The sequence below is a fragment of the Diabrotica undecimpunctata genome, chromosome 4 (assembly GCF_040954645.1).
Source record: "Diabrotica undecimpunctata isolate CICGRU chromosome 4, icDiaUnde3, whole genome shotgun sequence".
NCBI lineage: Eukaryota > Metazoa > Arthropoda > Insecta > Coleoptera > Chrysomelidae > Diabrotica > Diabrotica undecimpunctata.
In genome coordinates this window covers 120639731-120662674 of record NC_092806.1, presented here as the reverse complement: position 1 = coordinate 120662674, position 22944 = coordinate 120639731, and the positions used below count along the sequence as shown (strand labels likewise).

General features: G+C 35.7%; 1 protein-coding gene across 3 annotated transcripts; it reads right to left on the bottom strand.

Annotated features, from left to right (window-relative positions):
- Positions 1-246: 246 nt before the first annotated feature.
- On the bottom strand, positions 247-22576 carry LOC140439932 (uncharacterized). 3 transcript variants are annotated; one of them, XM_072530118.1, is made up of 2 exons: positions 21540-22576; positions 247-5197 (listed from the first exon to the last, which is right to left on the bottom strand). In XM_072530118.1, exons 1-2 carry the CDS (start codon positions 21772-21774, stop codon positions 4125-4127), a joined length of 1308 nt encoding a protein of 435 aa, XP_072386219.1. In that variant the 5' UTR covers positions 21775-22576; the 3' UTR covers positions 247-4124. The 3 variants fall into 3 exon arrangements, 2 of the variants coding, with proteins under 2 accessions (XP_072386219.1, XP_072386220.1); XM_072530119.1 differs by lacking the exon at positions 21540-22576 and adding an exon at positions 20859-21277; XR_011950759.1 differs by lacking the exon at positions 247-5197 and adding an exon at positions 15346-15640 and having other exon boundaries at positions 21540-21680.
- Positions 22577-22944: the final 368 nt, after the last annotated feature.

Here is a 22944-nt window from a genome sequence, read left to right as displayed (position 1 = left end):
TTTACCTCACCATTCCAAGTTCATTTATCAGTTTGCCTACGATATGTCCTTGGCATCTGAAAAAACATTTACTTCAATGAGGACATCCTTTGTCATGATTGAAATAAAGATTTTTATTTTTAAAGTTAAAAATTATGTTTCCATCAATCATGGGGTAATGGTTGTTGATAAATTTTGGAGTTTTGGAACAGAAATGGAGATTTGATGAATAAATAAAAGACGTGTTAACTCTATGGCTGTATTTTTACTGATACAAAACATAATAACTAATAAAGTAGCCACTAGATGCCACTGTTAAAAAATATTTAATTTATTGATCTAAATCTAACACTCCCATTAAATAAACAGATTTTAAAAATCTGTTTATTTCTGTAAATAACATTTAATAAATATTTCTTACACAATTTTAACTAAACCAATCTCTTTCAAAAACTTGTTATGTTTTACAAGACTCAACCTTTTGGCATCAGTTGGCATGTTAGCGGTGTCTAAAATGCCACTTTATACTCCAGTCAACCCAAACACCTCCACACACTGGGGCTAGCAGCCACACCAATAAAATAAAGAAAAAAACCACATTGCCGAGTATAGTTGGAAAAGTGAGGATTTTGATTTTCGCACACATATTACACAAATTAATTTTACGTCATCTAGTGAACGGAAGTCGTCAAATTGTTTTTTCAACGATTTATTGACTCTAATAGTTAAAAAATATTGGCTACATGGCACAGAGTATCTAGAAAAATATATTATAGAACCTGAGTGTTGTGAAAAAAGAACTAAAAACTGAATATATGTAGATGTTTGTCAACCTGATATGGTAAGGTAAGTAAAACTAAACAAGGTTTAACTAAACTAAGAGAAGGTTTCTGTCAAATCCTACTGAGGCCTTGCCGTATCTTAAAATTAAGTTAAGAAAACAAATACAAAGTAGTATTGACAAAATTTCAATTAATACTGGGGCAGTGATAAAAACAGGTTTTAGAGGAGCTGATTTTTTCCGTGCTGTCACGGTGTAGAATAACACATCTGGGTTGACTGAAAAGTGGAGTGAGCAAAATATAGATTTACGCAGCCACGAAAAGATATACATAAAGTAACCTGGGTGTCAAATGACGGAATCACACGAAACCAGATAAACCATGTGCTTATCGATGGAAGACATTCTAGCAATATCATCAGCGCACACAGTCTGAGGGGAGCAGAAAGTAACTCTGACCACTTCCTGGGCAGAACAAAAATGAGAACAAGGCTAAAGACGAGACAGTCAAAGCAACGCCAACAAGTAAATAGATGGGACATTTCAAGACCCAATTTACCTGATAATGAACGCCAATATCAGGCCTGATCCAAAACAAATTGCAGACACTGGAAGAAGATGAAACATCAACGGCAGAATTGACCATAGACCAGAAATGCCAAAATATAACGAACGCCATAGAAAGTGCTGCAGCGGAAACTATAGAAAAAGAAAGGAATAACAAGAAGAAAAACCAGTGGTTTGACCAGGAGTGCGAACAAATCTTGCATCAGAAAGCAATCAAGAAGCTAGAGTTACTAACACGCCCTATAGATGAGAACAGGGAAGACTACAACAGAGTAAGGACTCAAACGAGAAAACTTTAGAAAAGAAAAAAGAAACAGTACCTAGAAGCGCGAATACAGCAACTGGAGGAGGAGCATAGAACCGGTCAGTCTAGACAGTTCTATAAGGACCAAAAAAACAAGGGCAACACAACCAACAGCCCAAGATTTATAAAAGACGATGCTGGACAATTGCTCACAGACGACGAGGAGATAAGCCGCCAATGGAGAAAGTATTTTTAGCAACTCCCTAAATACAGAAAAACCCACAACGACAGGGCAACAAAGACAGTACCAGTTAGCCGAACCTGAAATACCAGGACCCACACTAGCTGAAGTAAAGTCCGCAATTTCGTCCCTAAAAAACCATAAAGCCCCAGGCCCAGACGGCATACAGGCGAAACTACTAAAAAAAGGGGGAGAAAAGCTCCACCTTGAGATATATCATCTTATAAGAGAAGTCTGAGAAAGAGAAGAAATACCCTGGCATACACTGGCATGAAAGCCATATAGTACCTATCCACACGAAGGGAGACAAACAAATATGTCGGAACTATAGAGGAATATCGTTAATCAATACAACGTACAAAATTATATCCATGATATTGTCTAGAAAGATAACTCCATACGCAGAGGAAATAATAGGCAACTACCAAAGCGGATTCAGACCGGGGAGGTCGACCATAGACCAGATATTCGTTCTACGCCAGGTGTTAAAAAAAACTGGGAATTCAACCGCGATGTACACCAAATCTTCGTGGACTTTAAACAAAGCAGAGTAGCATTGTGGGAGACCATGGTAGAAATGGGTGTACCTGGAAAGCTATTACCTACGATTAGCACAGGTGAGCACAGAGAACGCTTCCGCACGGATCAGAATTGGCAGCACCACGTCGGAGGAATTCCTCATTGACACCGGGCTTAGACAAGGAGATCCTCCCGCCACCCTGCTATTTAATTTTGCACTGGAACATGCGGTAAGTAAAGCTCAACCACTATTGGCGTTTGCGGATGACGTGGACACAATTGCACAATCCACCAGAGATGCAAAAGAAGTTTTCACCCTTTTCGAAAACGGAGCCAAGGAAGTTGGTCTGAAGGTCAACGAGGACAAAACCAAGTACATGGTGGTTACGAAGAACCCAAGACCAAGGGTTAGAAAAAACGTAACAATCAATGAATACAACTTTGAAGTCGTCAAAGAATTCAAGTACCTGGGAGCGATCATATCATCTGAAAATAAATATGAAAAGGACGTGGCAGCCAGGATCATTGCAGGAAACAGGGCATATTACTCAATAATGACCGTACTTAAATAAAAAAATACTCTCAATACTAGCAAATAGTGTACAAGACAATAATTCGCCCCACAATAACGTATGGAAGCGAGACATGGGCTCTGAACCAGCGGGAAACGACAAAATTACTGGTACTGGAAAGAAAGATACTGCGGACTATCTATGGGCCTTGCAGAGAAGAGACAACAGGAGAATGGAGAAGACACAATGATGAACTCCAGACAGTATATGTAGATGAAAACATAGTACGTACATACATTAAAGCAAACCGAATAAGATAAGCGGGCCACGTACTAAGATCGAGTGACGAAAGACTCTTGAACGCCACATTCTGGGAAAGGCCCGATGGCAGAAGGTCAGTTGGTCGCCCAAGAAAGAAATGGAAGGACGCAGTAGCCAGTGATCCACGCAAAATGGGAATACAGCAATGGGAAATAACTGCTCAGGATCGACAACAATGAAGGGAAATAGTAAACGCAGCCAAGACTCACATAGAGTTGTAGAGCCAAATGATGATGATGATGATGCAACCACCGATGACGGTAGTACGAGAAGAAATGGAGATGAAGTCAAAATGGAATCTTTTTCGAGAAGTAAAAACATACTTAGAATGCCAATAAAATTAAAAAGTGTTGATCAGTTAGATAGGTTACTAGTAATGACTGAAGCTGCAAAAGGTCATATGAATGAAGAAAATTGGAACTACAAAAATTAAGATGAGAACAAAAAGAATTTAAGGTTTTAGTAAAGTTTTGCCTTCTTGAATGTTGTTTCAAGTCGTAATCTGCGTCAAATTATTTAAAATGAATTTATTCAGTGTGCAATCTCATATACAGTTTCATATCAATTACTTAAAACAAATATTAAAATCGTTTTTCTTCACTCTGCACCTTAAATGTTTTTTCAAAAAATTTTTGCAAAAAGTGCTTTAAACAAAATTTCACACTTTTAAAGTTTTTCTCCAGTGTGAGTTCCCAAATGTGGTTTTAAATTACTTTTAGTAGTCAATTGCTTTAAACAAATTTCACACTTGTAAGGTTTTTCTCCACTGTTTGTTCCCAAATGTGTTTTTAAATGACTTGTTCTAGTAAATTTCTTTAAACAAGTTCCACACTTGTACGGTTTTTCTCCAGTGTGCACTCTCAAGTGTTTTTTAAATCACTTGTAGTGATAAACTGCTTTAAACAAATTTCACACTTGCAAGGTTTCTCTCCAGTATGCACCCTCAAATGTGTTTTCAGATTAATTTTTTTTGAAAATTGTGTGTGTTCCAGTGTGTGTTCTCAAATGTGATTTCAAATTGCTTGTTTGAGAAAACTGCTTAAAACAAATTTCACACTTCGAAGGTTTTTCTCCAGTGTGTGTTCTCAAATGTGCTGTCAAATTGCTTTGTTGAGAAAACTGCTTAAAACAAATTTCACACTTGTATGGCTTTTCTCCAGTGTGTATTCTCAAATGTGATTTCAAATGACTTGTGTCAGAAAACTGTTTAAAACAAATTTCACACTTGTATGGTTTTTCTCCAGTGTGTGTTCTCAAATGTCTTTTCATGTACCTTGTTTGAGAAAACTGCTTAAAACAAATTTCACACTTGTATGGTTTTTCTCCAGTGTGTCTTACCAAATGTGATTTCAAATAGGTTGTTTGAGAAAACTGCTTAAAACAAATTTCACACTTGTATGGTTTTTCTCCAGTGTGCGTTCCCAAATGGAATTTAAAATTGCTTGGTTGAGAAAACTGCTTAAAACAAATTTCACACTTGTATGGTTTTTCTCCAGTGTGCGTTCTCAAATGTGATTTCAAAATGCTTGTTCGGGAAAACTGCTTAAAACAAATTTCACACTTGTATGGTCTTTCTCCAGTGTGCGTTCCCAAATGTGATTTCAAATTTTTTTTTTGAGAAAACTGCTTAAAACAAATTTCACACTTGAATGATTTTCTTCCAGTGTGCCTTACCAAATGTGATTTCAAATAGCTTGTTTGAGAAAACTGCTTAAAACAAATTTCACACTTGTATGGTTTTTCTCCAGTGTGCGTTCCCAAATGTGATTTCAAATTTTTTTTTTGAGAAAACTGCTTAAAACAAATTTCACACTTGAATGGTTTTCCTCCAGTGTGCTTTCTCAAATGTGTTTTAAAATGAACTGTTTGAGAAAACTGCTTGAAACAGATTTCACATTTGTAAGGTCTTTGTCCAGTTCCAAATTCCATATTATTATTTAATATGTTTTCTTCGTCATGTTGACCTGTATCTTTTCCTTTATGGGACGAATGTAACGTTTCCATAATTTTCATTTTGTTCTCCTGGGAAGAACCTAAAATACAAACCAACTGTAAACATTTTATTAGAACACAAATATAATAAATAAAGTACTTTAACAGCCAAAGTTAGATAGCAAACAGACGTTACGGATGTCAAAACCATATACAGATTGAACGAATTTAAAACGGGGGAATGGATTTAGTGTCCGCAGTCATATAAACCCAAACAAACAACAATTTAAAACGGAACATACAATTTAATATATGTCTGTTTGAACTGCATTTGAAATAGTGGACCAATATAAAACTTGGACAAAAATAAATCCATACCCGGTGATAGACATTGTATAAAATATCGTTCAACTATCTGTCTCCTTTTAGGACGCACCATAGTCTATAGCGCCGCCCAAAGTCAATGTTGCCAATCGCCGTGTAATAATCCGATTTGCGGATCTTTTTGAGAGTTATATCTTCTTCGTATCTTTAAATAAATCGCATATTTGCCTATATTTTTCATTGTATTTACCAATCTACTACAACAGACTAATAACAAAAATAAACTTAATGGTTTGTAGTTATTTCCTTTCTTTCCTGTAAATATTTTATGGTTAACCCCTTATTTGAAAAACATCTAGAGGAATGAGATTGGCAACACCGCTCAAAATATCCCTCTGACTGCTTAGATAAAGGAAAGAGGAGCTTGCCTAATAGTCTGAGAGATAGAGCCGAAATTTTGAACTGATCAGTAATATGACATTTCTCTATTGGAATATATTCATTGTAACTGGGTTAAGACTTTGCCTTACAGGCGGACGCCCCTTGTGGTACAGGGGGTGGCTATACAGGCTATACAGTTGTCATTTTTTTCGGAAAAATTAGCGATCGATAATATGGCTGAAAATTTGCCCAGAGTAAGATCTTGGTATAACTAGAGGAAATCCCAAAGGGCGGACGCGGATATAAGGGGTGGCGGACAGAGGTGAAGTTGCAATTTTTTGGGGAAAAATTAACGATAAGTAATATGTCCGCCACTTTCATGGCCCATTATTTAGCCCCTAAAAATTATAAATCCAAAAGGGCGGACAGCTGGGTTGGTACAGAGAGCCATAAAACGGGGTCAAATGTACCACTTGCCTGCGCATTTTAGGTCTCGGTAACAATTTTCAAACTGATTTTATTATGATATTTTTATACCGATTGATTTGAAAATTTGTATGCTCACTTCTGTTACTATTCTGAAAAGCGTCAAGTAGAGTTTTCCTCAAAATTTTCCAAAAAAAATTCCGTAAATGAAAATTTTCGTAATTTTTTGAGGTAAAATCTAATTTGTAGAATCCTTTCGATTTTCTGTCAGTTATACCATGATTTTTTTCCAAAAATGTTCAAAAAATTTTTCATTTAAGAAAAAAAAATTTAGAAAAACTTTAAAAATTTCGTCATTTTTCTCACTCTCATTGATGTCATCACATTCATCATCTTCGTCATTTTCACTTTCAATAATACCACATTCATTATCTGCTTAATTTTCAATCACTACTTCTCGAACTGATTCTGGCATCTGAGGTCCACTAAACCATTTGAATTTATATGTTTCATCTTCAAGCTCCCAACTATGTTCTTCAACAATAAATTCTGTTGGTACTTTTTTATGAGCATTTGTCCAAATATTTGAAATATAATTAGCTCGCAGTAGATGTTGGTGTAATTCATCTTGACATGGTGGTAAGCTTGAAGCATCGTAATTTTTAAGTTTTTTTTTTAAAGGCTCGTTCACATCATGCAACTTATACTGCCGGTTAAATAGTGAAAATCTGACATCGTTTACTTTTCTTTTTGAAATTATTCTCGTCAATCATGTTCCATATAAGTGACATATGAAAGTTTCTAATGTTTAAACACTTCATTACAATCGAAGTCAGTTTTACCAAGTTGGATAAAAGCATCTTGATACTTTTACATTGGATAAAAGCATCTTGAGACTTTTACATCTTGATTACATTTAGCGCATGCGTCTAGAATTACTGATCTAAATGGAACGCGCATCATTATTATTTTAATATTTTAAAATAATAATGACGCAAAATTAATGTCCAATCACAATTTGTAAAATTATAATTAACTAATGAAAAAAAATTCAATCAATTTGAAAGTTAAAAAAAAAATATTGAAAATATCTACAAAGTAAATTTCAAAACTTAAAAAATTGATAATTCCACTATTAAATTGATTTTTATTAATAATTATTTGTAAAATGTTAAAGGAATTCTACAAATTGAATTTTACCTATTGATAAATAGAAATAATATATTTTGTATTTGATTATTAATGTAACAATAAATCAATTTTTTCTTATATCTGAACAACCATTATTTATGCAATATAAATTTAAAAACCTTTTTATTGTAATAAAAAATAAGTAAAATTACTATTTGTTATACCGAAAATATTCAATAGTTAACATTATAAAATTACTTTAATTTAATAAAATTACTTAATCGGTTTCATAATTAATTTTTTATCAATCATCAGATAATTTCAGATTTTTATCAATAATCAGATTATTATATTGAAAATATTTTTTTTTGTTTTTCATTCTAATATCACACATTTATTCAATTAAAAATTAAATAGTAAAATATTTATATTTAAGAAAAAAATGTGATTTGTAAAGTAAATATGACTTTAGTTTGAAAAAAAAAACATTATCATAATATCATTTTAAAACTACAAAATATTCTATAAAAGATTCAGACGATGACATAGAGTTTTATCAAATGTTTTAGAAAAGTTTTTCTAAATTTTTTTCCTTATCGGAAAAATCGTTTGAAAATTTTTGGAAAAAAATCATGGTATAACTTACAGAAAATCGAAAGGATTCTACAAATTAGATTTTACCTCAAAAAATTACAAAAATTTTCATTAACGAAAGTTTTTTTGGAAAATTTTTAAGAAAACTCTACTTGACGCTTTTCAGAATAGTAACAGAAGTGAGCATACAAATTTTCAAATCAATCGGTATAAAAATAACATAATAAAATCAGTTTGAAAATTGTTACCGAGACCTAAAATGCGCAGGCAAGTGGTACATTTGACCCCGTTTTATGGCTCTCTGTACCAACCCAGCTGTCCGCCCTTTTGGATTTAGAGTTTTTAGGGGCTAAATAATGAGCCATGAAAATGGAGGACATATTACTTATCGTTAATTTTTCCCCAAAAAATTGCAAGTTCACCCCTGTCCGCCACCCCTTATGTATCCACTCTCGCGTCCGCCCTTTGGGATTTCGTCTAGTTATACCAAGATCTTACTCTGGGCAAATTTTCAGCCATATTATCGATCGTTAATTTTTCCGAAAAAAATGACAACTTCATCCCTGTATAGCCACCCCCTGTACCACGAGGGGCGTCCGCCTGTAAGGCAAAGTCTTAACCCAGTTACAATGAATATATTCCAATAGAGAAATGTCATATTACTGATCAGTTCAAAATTTCGGCTCTATCTCTTGGACTATAAGGAAGCGATAGGTGGTTTGACAGCATAATAACTGCTTGTTTAGTCTAGTTTTCACAGTGATTCTAGGCAACCTATTTGGATGGAGTTTTGACTTGTTCTTGAATGAGTTCAGAATCCAGCAGCCCGCTGAAGTATTGGATTTGTATAATATAATTATTTGACAACCTTTTGTTGGCCAACCACCTAGAGCGGAGTTGAGCCGAAATACATTGATTTCGTATGTTCCGTTTTAAATTCGTTCAATATGTATAAAAGATCAAAAACGCAGTGCAAATGTTCAATACAAATCGTAGGAAGGATAAAGATGAAAAAATCAGTTATGGAGACATGGAAGACATATTAATAAAGCAGTGAGAAAGGACTTAAGACAATGTAACACCAGATTACAACGGTTGTCAAGAAAAATAGAAATTTAAGGGTGCTAAAGAGAAGTCAAACTCCAGATAAGAAAAATACTGTCAAGCAGATCGAAATGGGTAAATAACAGATACAGGGAAAATAATTAAGGGAAGGGAAGATAATTAAGATAGTTGAAGAATTTTTAAATGTAACTAGAAAAAGGATAAGAAAGACGGCATCAAGTTAAGAAAAGTCAAAAATAAGAGTTTAGAGGACAATTCAGAAGTAACAATTGAAGAAGTCTTAAGTGAAATAAAGCTGTTATAGTAGCCATGCGCAAGAAGGGAGATATGACGGAGCTGAAGAACTATAGACCTATTAGCTTCTTATCTCACATTTATAAGTTGTTTATGAAGATAATAACTAATAGGTTGACACCAAAACTAGACTTCTATCAACCTTGTGAACAAGCAGGATTTAAATAAAATTTAAATTTTTCAGACTTAATTTTAAATTGAAGAACCCATTAAATATAATAGACCCCTGATTCTTTTCTTTGTCCTATTCATTCGTTCTACCATACCATCCGATTGCGGATGATACGCGGTAGTTCTTGTTTTCTTCATGCCTAATCAATCACATATTCCTTGGAATAGATCGCTTTCGAAGTTCCTTCCTTGGTCACTATGGATCTCCAAAGGCACTCCAAATCGGCTGATATACTCTTGGATCAACTTATCTGCAACGGTGGCGGCCTTCTAGTCTGGAAGTGCGTAAATCTCGACCCACTTAGTGAAGTAATCCATCACTACCAACATGTCTCCATTTTCACTTTCTGTAAATGGCCCGGCGATGTCCAAAGCTATTCATTCAAACGGGCTACCAACATTATATTCTCTCAAAGAAGCTCCCCTTTTTCGGTGAGGACCGTTACTCGTAGCACAAATAGTACATTTTTTACACCAGTCCTTTACGTCGTCGGAACTGTTCATCCAATAAAACCGTTCCCGAATTCGCTGAATGGTTTTCTTTACACCGAAATACCCTCCTGGTGGACTGTCGTGTAGCTGACGAAGTACTTAGGCTATTCTGCTCTTTGGGATCACCTACTATCTTCTCTTCTCTGAACCGTCATCATTTTCCAGTACTCGTTTGAGCAAGCTATCTTCCATGATAAATGAGTCCCACTGGGCCCAATACGTCTTAACTACTGAGCATGAGTTTGATATTTCTTGCCAATGTGGTCGACGGTTTTCCTCTTTCCGTTTTCGGATTTTTTGTATAACTGGATCTCTCTCTTGTTCTTCCCTTATCTTAGTAGGCCTCCAATCGTTGTTGACCATCGTTGTTCTTAGCACTGCTGCTTCCTTGGATTCCGTTTTGTTGCAGTGGGAACACTCTGCTGGGCATGGCCTTCTGGAAAGAGAATCAGCGTTTCTGTGGCTGACTCCGGCCCGGTGCTCAATCTTGAAATCGTATTCTTGGAGTCGTTCGATCCATCTGGTTGTCTGACCCTCTGGATTCTTAAACTACATCAACCACTTAAAGGCGGCATGGTCGGTTCGGATTAAAAACTTCCTTCCATAGAGGTATTGATAGAAGTGCTCTACTGATTTCACTACTGCTAGAAGTTCTCTTCTCGTGACGCAATAATTCCGCTCAGGTTTTGAAAGAACTTTACTAAAATATCCGAGGACTCGTTCCTGTCCTCCTTTAATCTGAGACAGCACTCCTCCAATTCCCACATTACTTTCATCTGTATCTAAGATGAACTCTCCTTCTGGTAGCGGATACCCTAAAATTGGTGCTGTGATTAAATGCTTTTTTAAGGTCTCAAAGGCATTTTGGCAGTCTGTTTCCCAGCGGTAGTCTCTTGCTTCCTCTGTAAGTCGCGTTAATGGCTTAGCGATATTTGCAAACTTCTTAATAAACCTCCGATAGTAAGTACATAGTCCAAGAAAACTTCTCACTTGATGTTTGTCCGTTGGTACTGGCCATTCCTTAATGGAATCGATTTTTCCCTTATCCACGGCCACTCCTTCTTTACTGACTATATGACCCAGATAATTGACTTTACCTTGAAATAGCTGGCTCTTCTTGGGGTTTAACATAAATTGGGCAGCTTTAAGTCGATTAAAAACGTTTTCTAAATTCTTCAGATGATCTTCAAATGTCTCCCCCAAGACGATTATGTCATCTAGATAAACCAGGCATGTTTTCTCCGGACCACCGGAGAGACCCATGTGCTCGTAGAAGGTTCTATCACCCCGTCTTTCTTCATTTCCTGAACAATCGTTTCAGCTTCCTCTCTTTTCGCCTGTGGTAATCGTCGAGCTGTTTGACGAATTGGCTTAGCATTACCAGTATCAATTTTATGCTTAAAAACGGTTGTTTTTCCCGTCTTTCCTCCTTTCGGTACGAAAATATCACGATACTGCCGAAGAAATTCCCTTAATTTTCTTTTCTCCATCTGATTTAGAGACTGTCCCGCAACTGCAACCATTTGGTTGAATTTGTCGTTGGTGTTATCAGATGTTGTCGCCTGACGGATTATGGATGTCACAGGTACACAAGTTCCTACTTTTGTCTCTTTCTTGATGGTCACTGGGTTGTCATTGATATTGATAAGTCTCACAGGAATTTCTTTAGCCAAAGTCACCAATTCCTTTCCAATTATGATTCCACGGCCAACCTCGTCGTCATGGTTCCAAGGCTTCATCATAACAGGTGTCCCTTCGTCCACAATTCCCTGTAGCCGCCCTACTATGATCGTTTCACTTCTCGCAGGTACGACTGGATCTTCTTTAATGGCTGCTTGCACAGTGTTGTCATCATGTGGATGAAGAAATACCTCCTCGTTGCCAACTTTGATTACCTTATTCTTAAAATCCAATTGGAATCCATGCATATTCATTACGTCCATTCCTAATATAATATCCTCTTCGATGTCAGCAACTATAACAGTATGGACGAACTTTTCTGCTCCAATTCCTAATTGTACCTGGATTTCTCCATGAATGTTGGCATTTTCACCTGTAGCGGTCCGAAGTCGCAACCTCGTTGGTAACAGTTTTTGACGGCTGTTTATAACTGTCGGGCGTATAATGGTTCTGGTCGCTCCGGTATCCACCAACAACGTATGCTTTTTACCATTTATTTCTCCATCTACATATACACTATCTTCACGAGCTAAGAAGCTATTAGTATGAGACGGTCTTTGGAAAAGTTCCGGGTCGAAGCTGGCCCCCTAAGGACGACCCGTTCTAGTTTTCCTGATGGTGAGATTCTTGATTTGCGTCGTACCTAGGGTGCTTACATGAACTTCGTACGTGTACTATTTCGCCACAATTCCAGCATCTTATGGTCTTCGTTTTCTTGTATGTCATACTTTTCATCATATTAACGAGCTGGTCAAGTTTATCTTCATTTCCTTCCTCTTTTACAGTCCTAACTTTACTGTACCCGCCAGAGGTCTGCGTAGCTGACTCGTATTCAAGGGCGGCGGATAAGACATCAACCAGCGTCTTGTGACGAGCTAGTCGCAGTGTTCTCTGCATTTCATGATCACGAAGACCATCAATAAATGAACGACCAATTTTTTTATCATGTCTTCGGGAGCTGTTGGATAAGCATATCGTACTAATCTGGCAATATCTACCTCATATTCTTGAAGAGTCTCATCTTTCTTCTGTCTTCGATTTTTAAGCTGTGACTGATGTACATGCTCCAAATGTTCGTGGCTATATCGCATATTTAACCTCTTCTTCAGTTGTTCGAAATCATCCGTCTCCTCTACGGCTATGGTCTGAAGCACATTTAAGGCATCTCCTCGAAGAGCGATAGTCAGGTTTACAGCCTTTTCTTTTTCAGACCAGCCATTCGCTCTTGCGGCTGATTCGAACTGTTTCATGTAGTTGTTCCATGATGATTTTCCGTCGAAAGTTGGGACTTTAACGTGAACCTCCACTTCCTTCAAATTTCGGCCGTGTTTCCAACTTACATTTCGTCTCGTCTTCTTTTGTCTCTACTGTAATTGGATTGTATCCTCTCTCTGCTGTCCCTGTTTCCTCCATCTTCCTTTCAATCTCTTTCATCTTTTTTTCGAAGGCCAACTTATCGGCAGCAACTTGGTTTTTTAACGAAGATATTCTTGTAACGATGTGCTGAACGTTCAACAGTTCGAACCGTGGGAGTGTCGATAATCAAGCACCCATTTCCACGACGAGACGACGAGGTGGGATCCGGAGCGACTATTTAAGACGAGTGACTGGCGGAATTAAATTAGTCTTGTGGCTAACGCTCTAGGCTCCCTGGCTCGCTGGTGCATTGAATCTGCGAGCCGACCCGGACAGAGAGACTTCCGTAGTGAGGATTATACTCTGTCCTAAATCAAGCAGAACCCGTGGGTATCGTGCATTGAACGTTACCGTATAGCGTGGATCTGCACCGAATATTTCGATTGCGAGTGGGTTTGGCGCTTCCGCTGGATTGAGGTGGAAGCGAGTATTAGTCTGCGTGCTATTGAATTCGCGTATTACATTTTTTTTTGTTAGTAATAATTTTTCTTTTACAGGCGTCCGCCGGGGAATTCACTCTCGCGGGATCCAGACGGGGACATAAAATACATTTTATTTTTATTTTTGTATATACGTTGAAATTAATAGATTTATTTTTATTTCAAACTGTGTTTTACTGAGTCTGTCGCTTCGAAAGAACTACCCGTTACAAACTGGCGCCCGAGCAAAATTGAGGAAGTGCTAAAAAAGACCGAAAATTAATAACATGCCGACAGATAAAGACACAGACTCAGTAACAGGTACATCGTGGATAAACCGCCTTTGCAAAGAGGAATTGCAGAGCGAAGCCGGAAAATACGGCTTAGATCCCAAGGGAACCGTCGACGAATTGAGAGTACGACTCAGAACCTATTTTAAAGATCGCGAGGAAGCGACAGGAACAATTCCAAAAGAAAAAAACTTCCAAGGGAGCAGAATCCGACACAATGACCCAGGAAATTTCGGCCATCCGAAGACAATTACAGGAATTAACAATAACGGACCAAATGGGGCAATCAGAATTGCTAAATCAAGTACGAAAGTGGAACACACACTTCGACAAGAAACATTCGGATGCAATAGAATTCTTAGAGAGGATAGACGAATTAAGCTTGGCCTATGAGATCGATAAACAAGATCTACTAAGAGCATTACCAGAATTGTTAGGTGACCACGCATTGTTATAGTACCGAAATAAAATAACAAAAATTGGAAGTCGTGGACAGGTTTCAGCGAAGATTTTAAAAAAGCTTTCTATCCCAGAGGATATTTGCTACAACTAGAGGAGCAAATCCGAAACAGAAAACAGAGACAAAACGAAAAAGTGGATAGATATATCACGGAGATTCAAACATTAATCAGACGAGAAGGATCTTTTTCCAGAAACCAAGAACTCGAAAGAATATACAAAAATTTGTTACCAGAATATAAGCTTTATGCTCGTCGCCGGGATTTCGGAAACTTAGCCAATTACAAGATTGAGCCCAAGAATACGAAGCTTTAGAAGACGAAAAGACCCGAGCAAATCAGATTTGTCGTGGAAACTGGACACGTACGAACCAAGCAGAGTACGATGCCAAAACGACATGCTTTAGATGCAAAATGCCAGGTCACAGCCGTAAAGACTGCAAAAACCCATGGAAAAAGTGTTGTTCGCGTTGCGGCAGGGAAGGGGTTTACAGCAGAGACTGCTGTGTCAGGAGTCAGGGAAACGAATTACAGACTGGAGAAACAAGGAGTCGTCCCAGTCTATAAGGCAAGATTCGTAAAGGGCAGACATCTCAGAAGTGACTTTAGAGATTTCCGAAGAGATGTTAGCAGAAACTTTGCTTTCCAGAGAAGAAATCTCGTTAGAAACTTTGTTTTCTAAAGAAGCGATGTCTCCGGAAACTTTCGCTACATCAGAAGAAACTTTCGAAATATCGTTAGAAACTTTGTTCTCCAATGATGCGATGTCACCAGAAACTTTGTTCTTTAATGATGCGATGTCGCCGGAGACTTTGTTCTCTAGTTTCGAAATCGACGAGATGACAGCATCTTCAAATATATAAGATTCCGGGTATAAACCCTCTTCCTCCAAAGCGTTCTTTAGTCGTTGGACTAACTCAGCCTTTTTTCCGGTAGAAGCTAATTCTCTATCCTCGAGATGTCTTCTTAAATTTGTAACTGTGAGCTCATAAATCGTAGTCATTTTCACAATTTATTTTATATATCCCACTTCTGACACCACTGTTGTATTTTTATTAAATCTAATTTATTATCTTTATTTATTATCAAAGGTTCTACATTTATAACACTTACAAGTTTATTTAAAGTCTTTATTTGTACAATATAACTAATCTATTTCACACTAATAATTATATAATTTATTTACATTTATTACAATACGCGTTACAATTCGAAACTCGGTGCGATATTATTTTAGACTAACTGTTTTCAACAAAATTCCCTCCTTAAATATAAAATACAGTTATTCTCGAAGCGGCGATGACCTTCCAGAACTTCTCAATCGTCGTGGAGCCAAAAAGGTCTTTTAGCGTAGGGGACCCGTGCATCTTCTTACTAGAAATTTCTGCCGACAGGTATATGATCTGGAAAATACTTGAATGAGAAAGGATATTTACAGTTTAGATATTATGAGTCATTATTTATCGTAACAGTATTTTCAATAACCGTCGGTACAACCACATCTCAAAAGAATTAAGATGTTACATAGTTCTTGCATTTAACATCCTTGCCTTAACGTAATTGTAGTTAATAATACCCTCAAAATATTTCCATTTCATGGAAGATTATATAGAAAACTAGAAGATGATATGGATGATACTCAGTTTGGGTTCCGCAAGGGACTGGGAACGAGAGAGGCATTGTTTGCTTTTAATGTCCTCTCTCAAAGATGTTTAGATATGAACCTAGATATTTATTCCTGTTTATCGACTTCGAGAAGGCATTCGACAGGGTCCGACATGAAAAACTAATAGAAGGACTGAGAAACAAAGATATAGACAGACGAGACTTACGAATCATTATCAATCTGTATTGGAATCAAAAGGCCAATATAAAGATAGAAGAACAAAAATCCGAAAATATAGATATAAAGAGAGGAGTAAGACAGGGCTGTGTTCTGTCACCATTACTGTTTAACGTGTACAGTGAGGCCATATTCCAGGAAGCGATAGCGGATCTGGGTGATGGAATCTCTGTAAACGGAAGAATAGTAAATAACATAAGATTCGCTGATGACACCGTTATAATGGCAGACACCCTGGAATCGCTACAAGAATTGGTAAATAGAATTAAAGATTATTGCATTAGATACGGACTAAAAATAAATAAGAGAAAAACTAAATTTATGATTGTCTCAAAAACGCAACATGGAAATGAAAGATTAATGATAGAGCAAACCCAAATAGAAAAAGTAGAGACATATAAATATCTGGGAACCTGGGTTGATGACAAAAATGGCCAAAGCAGAGAAATCAAAGTCCGAATTGAAACTGCAAGGCATGCATTTGTGAAAATGAAGACAATGCTTACCAACAGAGACCTTCAGTTGCATCTCAGATTGAGGGCTCTAAGATGTTACATATTTTCTATCTTACTATACGGAATGGAAGCTTGGACATTGAAGAAACAACACATAAGGAAAATAGAAGCGTTCGAAATGTGGTGTTACAGAAGAATATTAAGAATTCAGTGGGTTCAAAGGATAACCAATGCTGAGGTACTACGACGTCTAAATAAGGAGTTAGAAATTATGAACAGCATAAAAAGAAGAAAACTAGAATATTTGGGTCACATAACCAGAGGAGAAAAATATGAGCTGCTGAGAATTATTATGCAAGGAAGGATCCAAGGAAGAAGAAGCATAGGAAGAAGACGCATCTCCTGGCTGAAGAACCTTAGAGAATGGTTTAACTGTAGTTCACTACAACTTTTCAGAGCAGCAGCCAACAAAGTGACCATAGCCGTTATGATATCCAACCTCCGATAGGAGATGGAACTTTAAGAAGAAGTTAATAATATCCTAAATCGATTTGCCAAAATTCCAAACATGTTTTTACAACTCTCCTGGCTCTTAATAGCCTATAATTAAATATTTTGTTGCCATGTGTTAAATTCCTGCCAGAATATGGCTTCATAACTTTTGTAGTTAATGCAAATGCATCATCAGCCACAATGATATTTGGTATTTTTAAAATCCTTGACAGCCTCTTAGCATTAAAGCAATTTAGTTTGTTTTTTGTGAGTGCTGCTCATAAACTGTTATTTTGGAAAACACCACCATCACTTACTCGGCCATTCACTCCAACATTTGTAGTATTTGTAAATTTCGCGGTAATATTGAAATCCCCTCGTATATATTTAAAGCAACGAAGAATCATTTCAGTGTATTTCTCTTTACTTTCGTACGTATTAAAACACGGAATTCTTTCAATTCATCTTAGCATCACCGAGGTCGAAAATAAACCATTTCATAGATGTGTATTTTCTCGGCATTCTTTGATCGCTGAGGCGCTCGATACTGTGTTTGCAAATAAATATTTTGCGTTCCCGTTTTGTGTCCCTTTTTAAGGAAAATAAGCAGTAGTCGAGTTAATAGAAGCAGTTTAATCAGTTCAATACGTAGTTGCAGTTAAAGTGAAATTTGAAATGTTGCCATTGTGTCCAGCTGTACCTATTCCTGTTTTTTAATGAATAGGACATAAATATGTAAGTTTTTCTTCTTTATTATTTTGGTATAAATCTCTGTAACTACTAATATGTATTTTTGTGCCATCTGTATTTTTGTAACTGTTTGTGGTGACACAACAATAAATGTTTGATTTATTTCTCTAAACTATTTTTTTATTTATTTAGAAAAAAGTTTATAAGTACCCCCTTTTTTGAGTTTCATTTAAAAAGATATATTTTTCATTTCTAATAATTATTTCAATAGTTACAACTAGTTGTTGTAATCGTTATAATTTGGCACCTCGAAGCGGCATCAATTTTAAATTGCTAGGGGTCCTTCCTGTTGTTTTGTTTGTCCATTTGTCCCAGAAGATTCATGTAAGTACCCCTTTGTTTCATTTTTGTAGTTGCCCCAATCCAATGCACCAGTTTCATTCACTTATCCACGACACCAGCTCTCCAAACAAACCCTGAGTGACGTTTACATACGTTTCGATTTATTTTGCTTGCCCTATCTCCACCCCAGTAACTTCTGTCCCAATTTTCAACGCCCTATAACGACTCATCGGCCAAAGACCGACGCGCCCTGCCACCGAGGCCCCGCCCCCTTGTGTATATATTCAGAGAGCTCCGAAAAATCTCGCTATTAGTATTCAACGATCGCCGGTTTTCAATAGTGACAATGGATAACGTACAAGAAAACGATAGAACACCTAAATATAAGTTTTTATCTCCGAGTGAGCGTCGAATTGTGTTGAAAGTGGAAAATTATTTTACTTTAGAAAAAATCAACATGGAATCCAGCCTGTGGAATTTCAGAACGGACCTTGCAAAGAGTTTGCAAAATGAGTGAGGAGGAATTAAGTAAGGAAAATAAAAGGATTCGTTTGCATCCGAAAACCCTCGACTTGCCACAAGGTATTAAAATCTCAATCAGAAATATCATTTATGACATGTACAAAGCAAAAGAACATGTTACAAGAAAGAACTTATTCAAAAAATAAAGGAGAGAGAACTTTGTGATATGGGTTTGACCAGTTTATTAAAAGTATTAAAAGCTAGGGGTTTTAGATACAAAAAAACCAATAATCGTAAAGTGTTGTGCGAGCTGTCCAATGTTGTTGGAAAAAGGTGGAAATTTATAAGAAACTATTTAAAAAACAAGAATTCCGAATTTGCCAAACAATTTGTGTTTCTTGACGAAACATGGATTTTTGCGAAAGGAAATAATACCAAATCATCCTGGCAAGATGATTCTACCAAATGCTATTCGAGCACTAGTGCGAGTAATGGCAAAAGATATATTATATTGCATGCAGGAAATACGGAAGGTTTTATACCCAATGCTAGTCTCATATTTTCTTCGACAAAAAAAACTGATGATTACCACGGAAATATGAACGCCGATATTTTTGAACATTGGTTTGAGGAAAAATTATTAAAACATCTGGAAAATCCGTCATTAATAGTCTTAGACAATGCTTCGTATCACACCAGAGAGGAGGAAAAGTTTCCCACAAGCACCTGGAAAAAAGAAGACTTAAGAAAGTGGCTGTCCGAGAAAAATATAGAACACGAACATCTAGTTTTAAAAGCTGAATTATTAAATAAGTGCAAAGAACACATTACTGAGAAAAAATTTTTCGTTGACCAAATGGCACTAAAATATGGTCATGAGGTCCTAAGACTACCACCATATCACTGCCAGTACAATCCAATTGAATTGGTGTGGAGGTGACCAGGGGGCGGAGGAAAGCCGGGGCTGGTTGTACCGCAGGAGGACAACCTACCTCGGTGGGTTTGGGAAGGAATACAAAATTTTGAACACCCAGTATTAACATTGGCAAATTTTTTTATGCTTAAATAAAAATAGAGTTTAGTACACGCTGAAAAAAAATTTTTGTTTTTTCAGCATAAATATTAACCACAATATTAATTTTTGAATTTGCATGTGTAATATGAAAAATTTTTCAAAAACTTTAAATATCTCAAAAACGGCTATTTTTTCGGGAATGGTATCCCAATAAAAATCGATCCAGAATTTTATGTAGATTCTAAAAAAAATAACAAAAAGCACAGTTTCTATTTAAAATAAGAAACTTAATGGCGACTTCTGGTACAACCGGAAGTGCTAGAAGAATGCAAATATTTAAAAAATGAAGAATGCTTTGCATAACCCATTATTCCAAGTTTGCAGAAACCAGTGACGACCAGAACTTTGGAAACTTTTAACCAACATGTTACGTGAATGACCCTGTATATTTCATACGCAATGTTTATCAATTTACATTATGATATTCAATTATTATAAAACATAATACAAAGTTATTTTATTAAAAAAATCCCTAATGTCGTATTATCAAATTAAGAAAAACTGTACATTTTTAATTTGAGAACCGCTGACTACCTGAGGCAAATCTGAACAGAAACTTTTATTACATATGCGACAGGCTAAAACGATCCTACTATACCTACACTCGTCATGTGCAGTATCATCCATCTGAGTTTAATAACTACAACTGTTTCGCTGTCAGATGTGTTTACAATTTCTTTGTAGTTTAATTTACATTTAAAAACTTCAAAAAGCTTTTAGTAATTTTAAAAACTAAAGTACCTACAAAGTCTTATTTTTAATTTTGTTGTTTCTTTTAAATTGAGTTGATAATTTTATTTCATCACTCAAAGTTTATTTATACTAAAGAAGAAAAATTGTAAAAGAAGAAGAAAACAAAACAAAAAAAAACTAAAGATAAACAAGTAGTAAAATAACTTGAATAGAACTGCAACTAGAGTGTTGCTCTACTCAACTACAACCAAACTACACCCAAAAGTGCTACACTAGAAAACAAAGGAACAGACCTAATAAGTACACATTGTAAAGTTCACCATCCATTGCATTGGTAAATAACAAGAAACATAATTTTCCCCTTCTGAATCATATTTGATATTTTTGAAAATTCCAGTAAGGGTGTCTACATCTCCCTTACAAACTTGTACTTATTTTCAAATAACAAAAAGCAAATTCACAAAGCACAATGTCATAAGCGTTGATTGAATAACCCAAATTTGGATTATTCAATCAACGACATAAGTAATATCGTTGATTGATTCAATCAACGGTAATATTTGTCTTACCTCAGCCAGACTGAATTTCGCTAACTACACTCACTTGACTTTATTTGAATACAAGCTTGTTGTTTATTAGTAAAAAAATATTTACTTTGACTTGTATGCAATATCTTGATAAATTTTCGTTTCCAGTCCTTTAATAGTCTGGTTTTTATTTTTACACATAACCACAGTACAACCTAGCACTGTAGTTTCAATTTACCAAAGTCTTAGTAATGTACTAGATTTTTAAATTCACAAAAATAAAGTACCACTACATAAACACAATTAGAGGACAAAAAGTTCTTCAAAAAGGTCTGAATTATCAAATAATTTATATCAATGAATTACTGAGTGCTGATAATGCCATTAGATTTTCATTACTTCAGGATTTTTTACTATTTGGACAATGCTCCCATACTATTCAAAAACAATACCATAAAATTAGAAGCCTGGGGCCTGCTTTAGTCAACAAGTGATGTCCAAATTAATAAACAATGTATAATTTGTTTTTAGGTACAACAAAATATCCTTTGCAACATAAACAGTATATTCAAATTGTATAATTAATTAATTCGACATTTAAAATCTACTACTTACAGGTACTTGTAGAATATGTATTATCTAGCCTAAGTTGATAATAAACTTACCCAATATACAATTAATTCATTTGTTATGTTAATGTATTAATCAGTTTTATTTACTTACTTTCTTCATTTGTTGTTTGCTTTTCTTCAAATAGTGTGAATTTATATTCATCTTGTTCTATTTTAGTGTTTACCGGAAATTCATTTGAGTCTGAATAATCATACATCTTGTATACAGTTTCTGTCTTGGGTTCTTCCTTAATTTCAATTTTAAAGGCATCCAAAGAACCAACACTAGTGTCATTATCTATTTGTATTTTACAAGTTTTCTCACTGGTTTCTTGTTTTATTTCCATATTAAAATTGATTTGATGTACCAATTTCAGTTTACTGTTTACATCCAAAAAGCAAAGTCAGTGCATAAACTAATTTTAAAAGGAAACCTTCGAATTCGAAGTTCCAAATAGTATAAATGGTAATGGTATAACCACAATGGTTGGGGCCTGGGGGGTATGTATGTATTGTGGGTATGGGTGCCTATACTATACACGTATACATGAGGTCACATGGTCACAATATACAACAATATAATATACTTTGCAACTTTGCATGCATAAGGTAGGTCTATGGTCTATGATACATACATTGTACCACGAACAGAGGTTACATATCTCTGCATTCTCTGCTGACCATGGACAACCGTAAGGTCCATTCGCTCAACTCGGGTATATTTTGACAGATTCATAGCTGGAAACCTACAACACAAAAGTTCCTAGCTTACAGTATTAACAGCTTAAATAAACTTTTATTATAGACTTCTTTCATTAAAAAAAGAAGAGTTAGTATAAATAGTGGAAGTGTATACTAAACCCATAAAATTTTGGATAGTATATATTTAAAAAATATATTTCAGTTGTTACAATTTAACATAACTATTATTTATTATATGGTGCAGATAAATAAATATTGATTGTCGGTAATTCGTAAAGTTCTATTTTATTTACTATTTAGTTTGTTTACCATTAATATTGGCTATGAGTACGTGTGCTTGGTTGTATAGTAATTTCCAGCCATTTTTAGTCTGTCAAAAAGCAACTAACTTTGCAAAAAAATAATTACTGAATTCACTAGACAGTTAGGACTGGGAATAGCGAACCGACTATAGTAAGTCTACGAACCGTGCCTTATCTTTGCTCGGTGCTATTTGATCTCGAACCTCGAAGCTGTCATTTACACGTGTGTTTTGTCAAAGTAAAAGTTGAGTACGTTCTTCAAAGTTTATTTGTTTGTGATTCGAGTTTATACATAAGGCAATTGACTCCCAAACCTGAATAAAAAAAAAATTAAATGTTTGATTTTTTACAGTATGTCTGAAACACGGAAAGTAAAATTTACAATGTCTCAAATATTTTTGTGGTTGCAAGGTCGACAGAGATCTTTAGTCGAGGGTGAGGCAGTTTTTGGAGCTGGCCACGATATATTTTGTAAATTACGCCTTACGTTTTCTACTAATAACTTCATGAGAC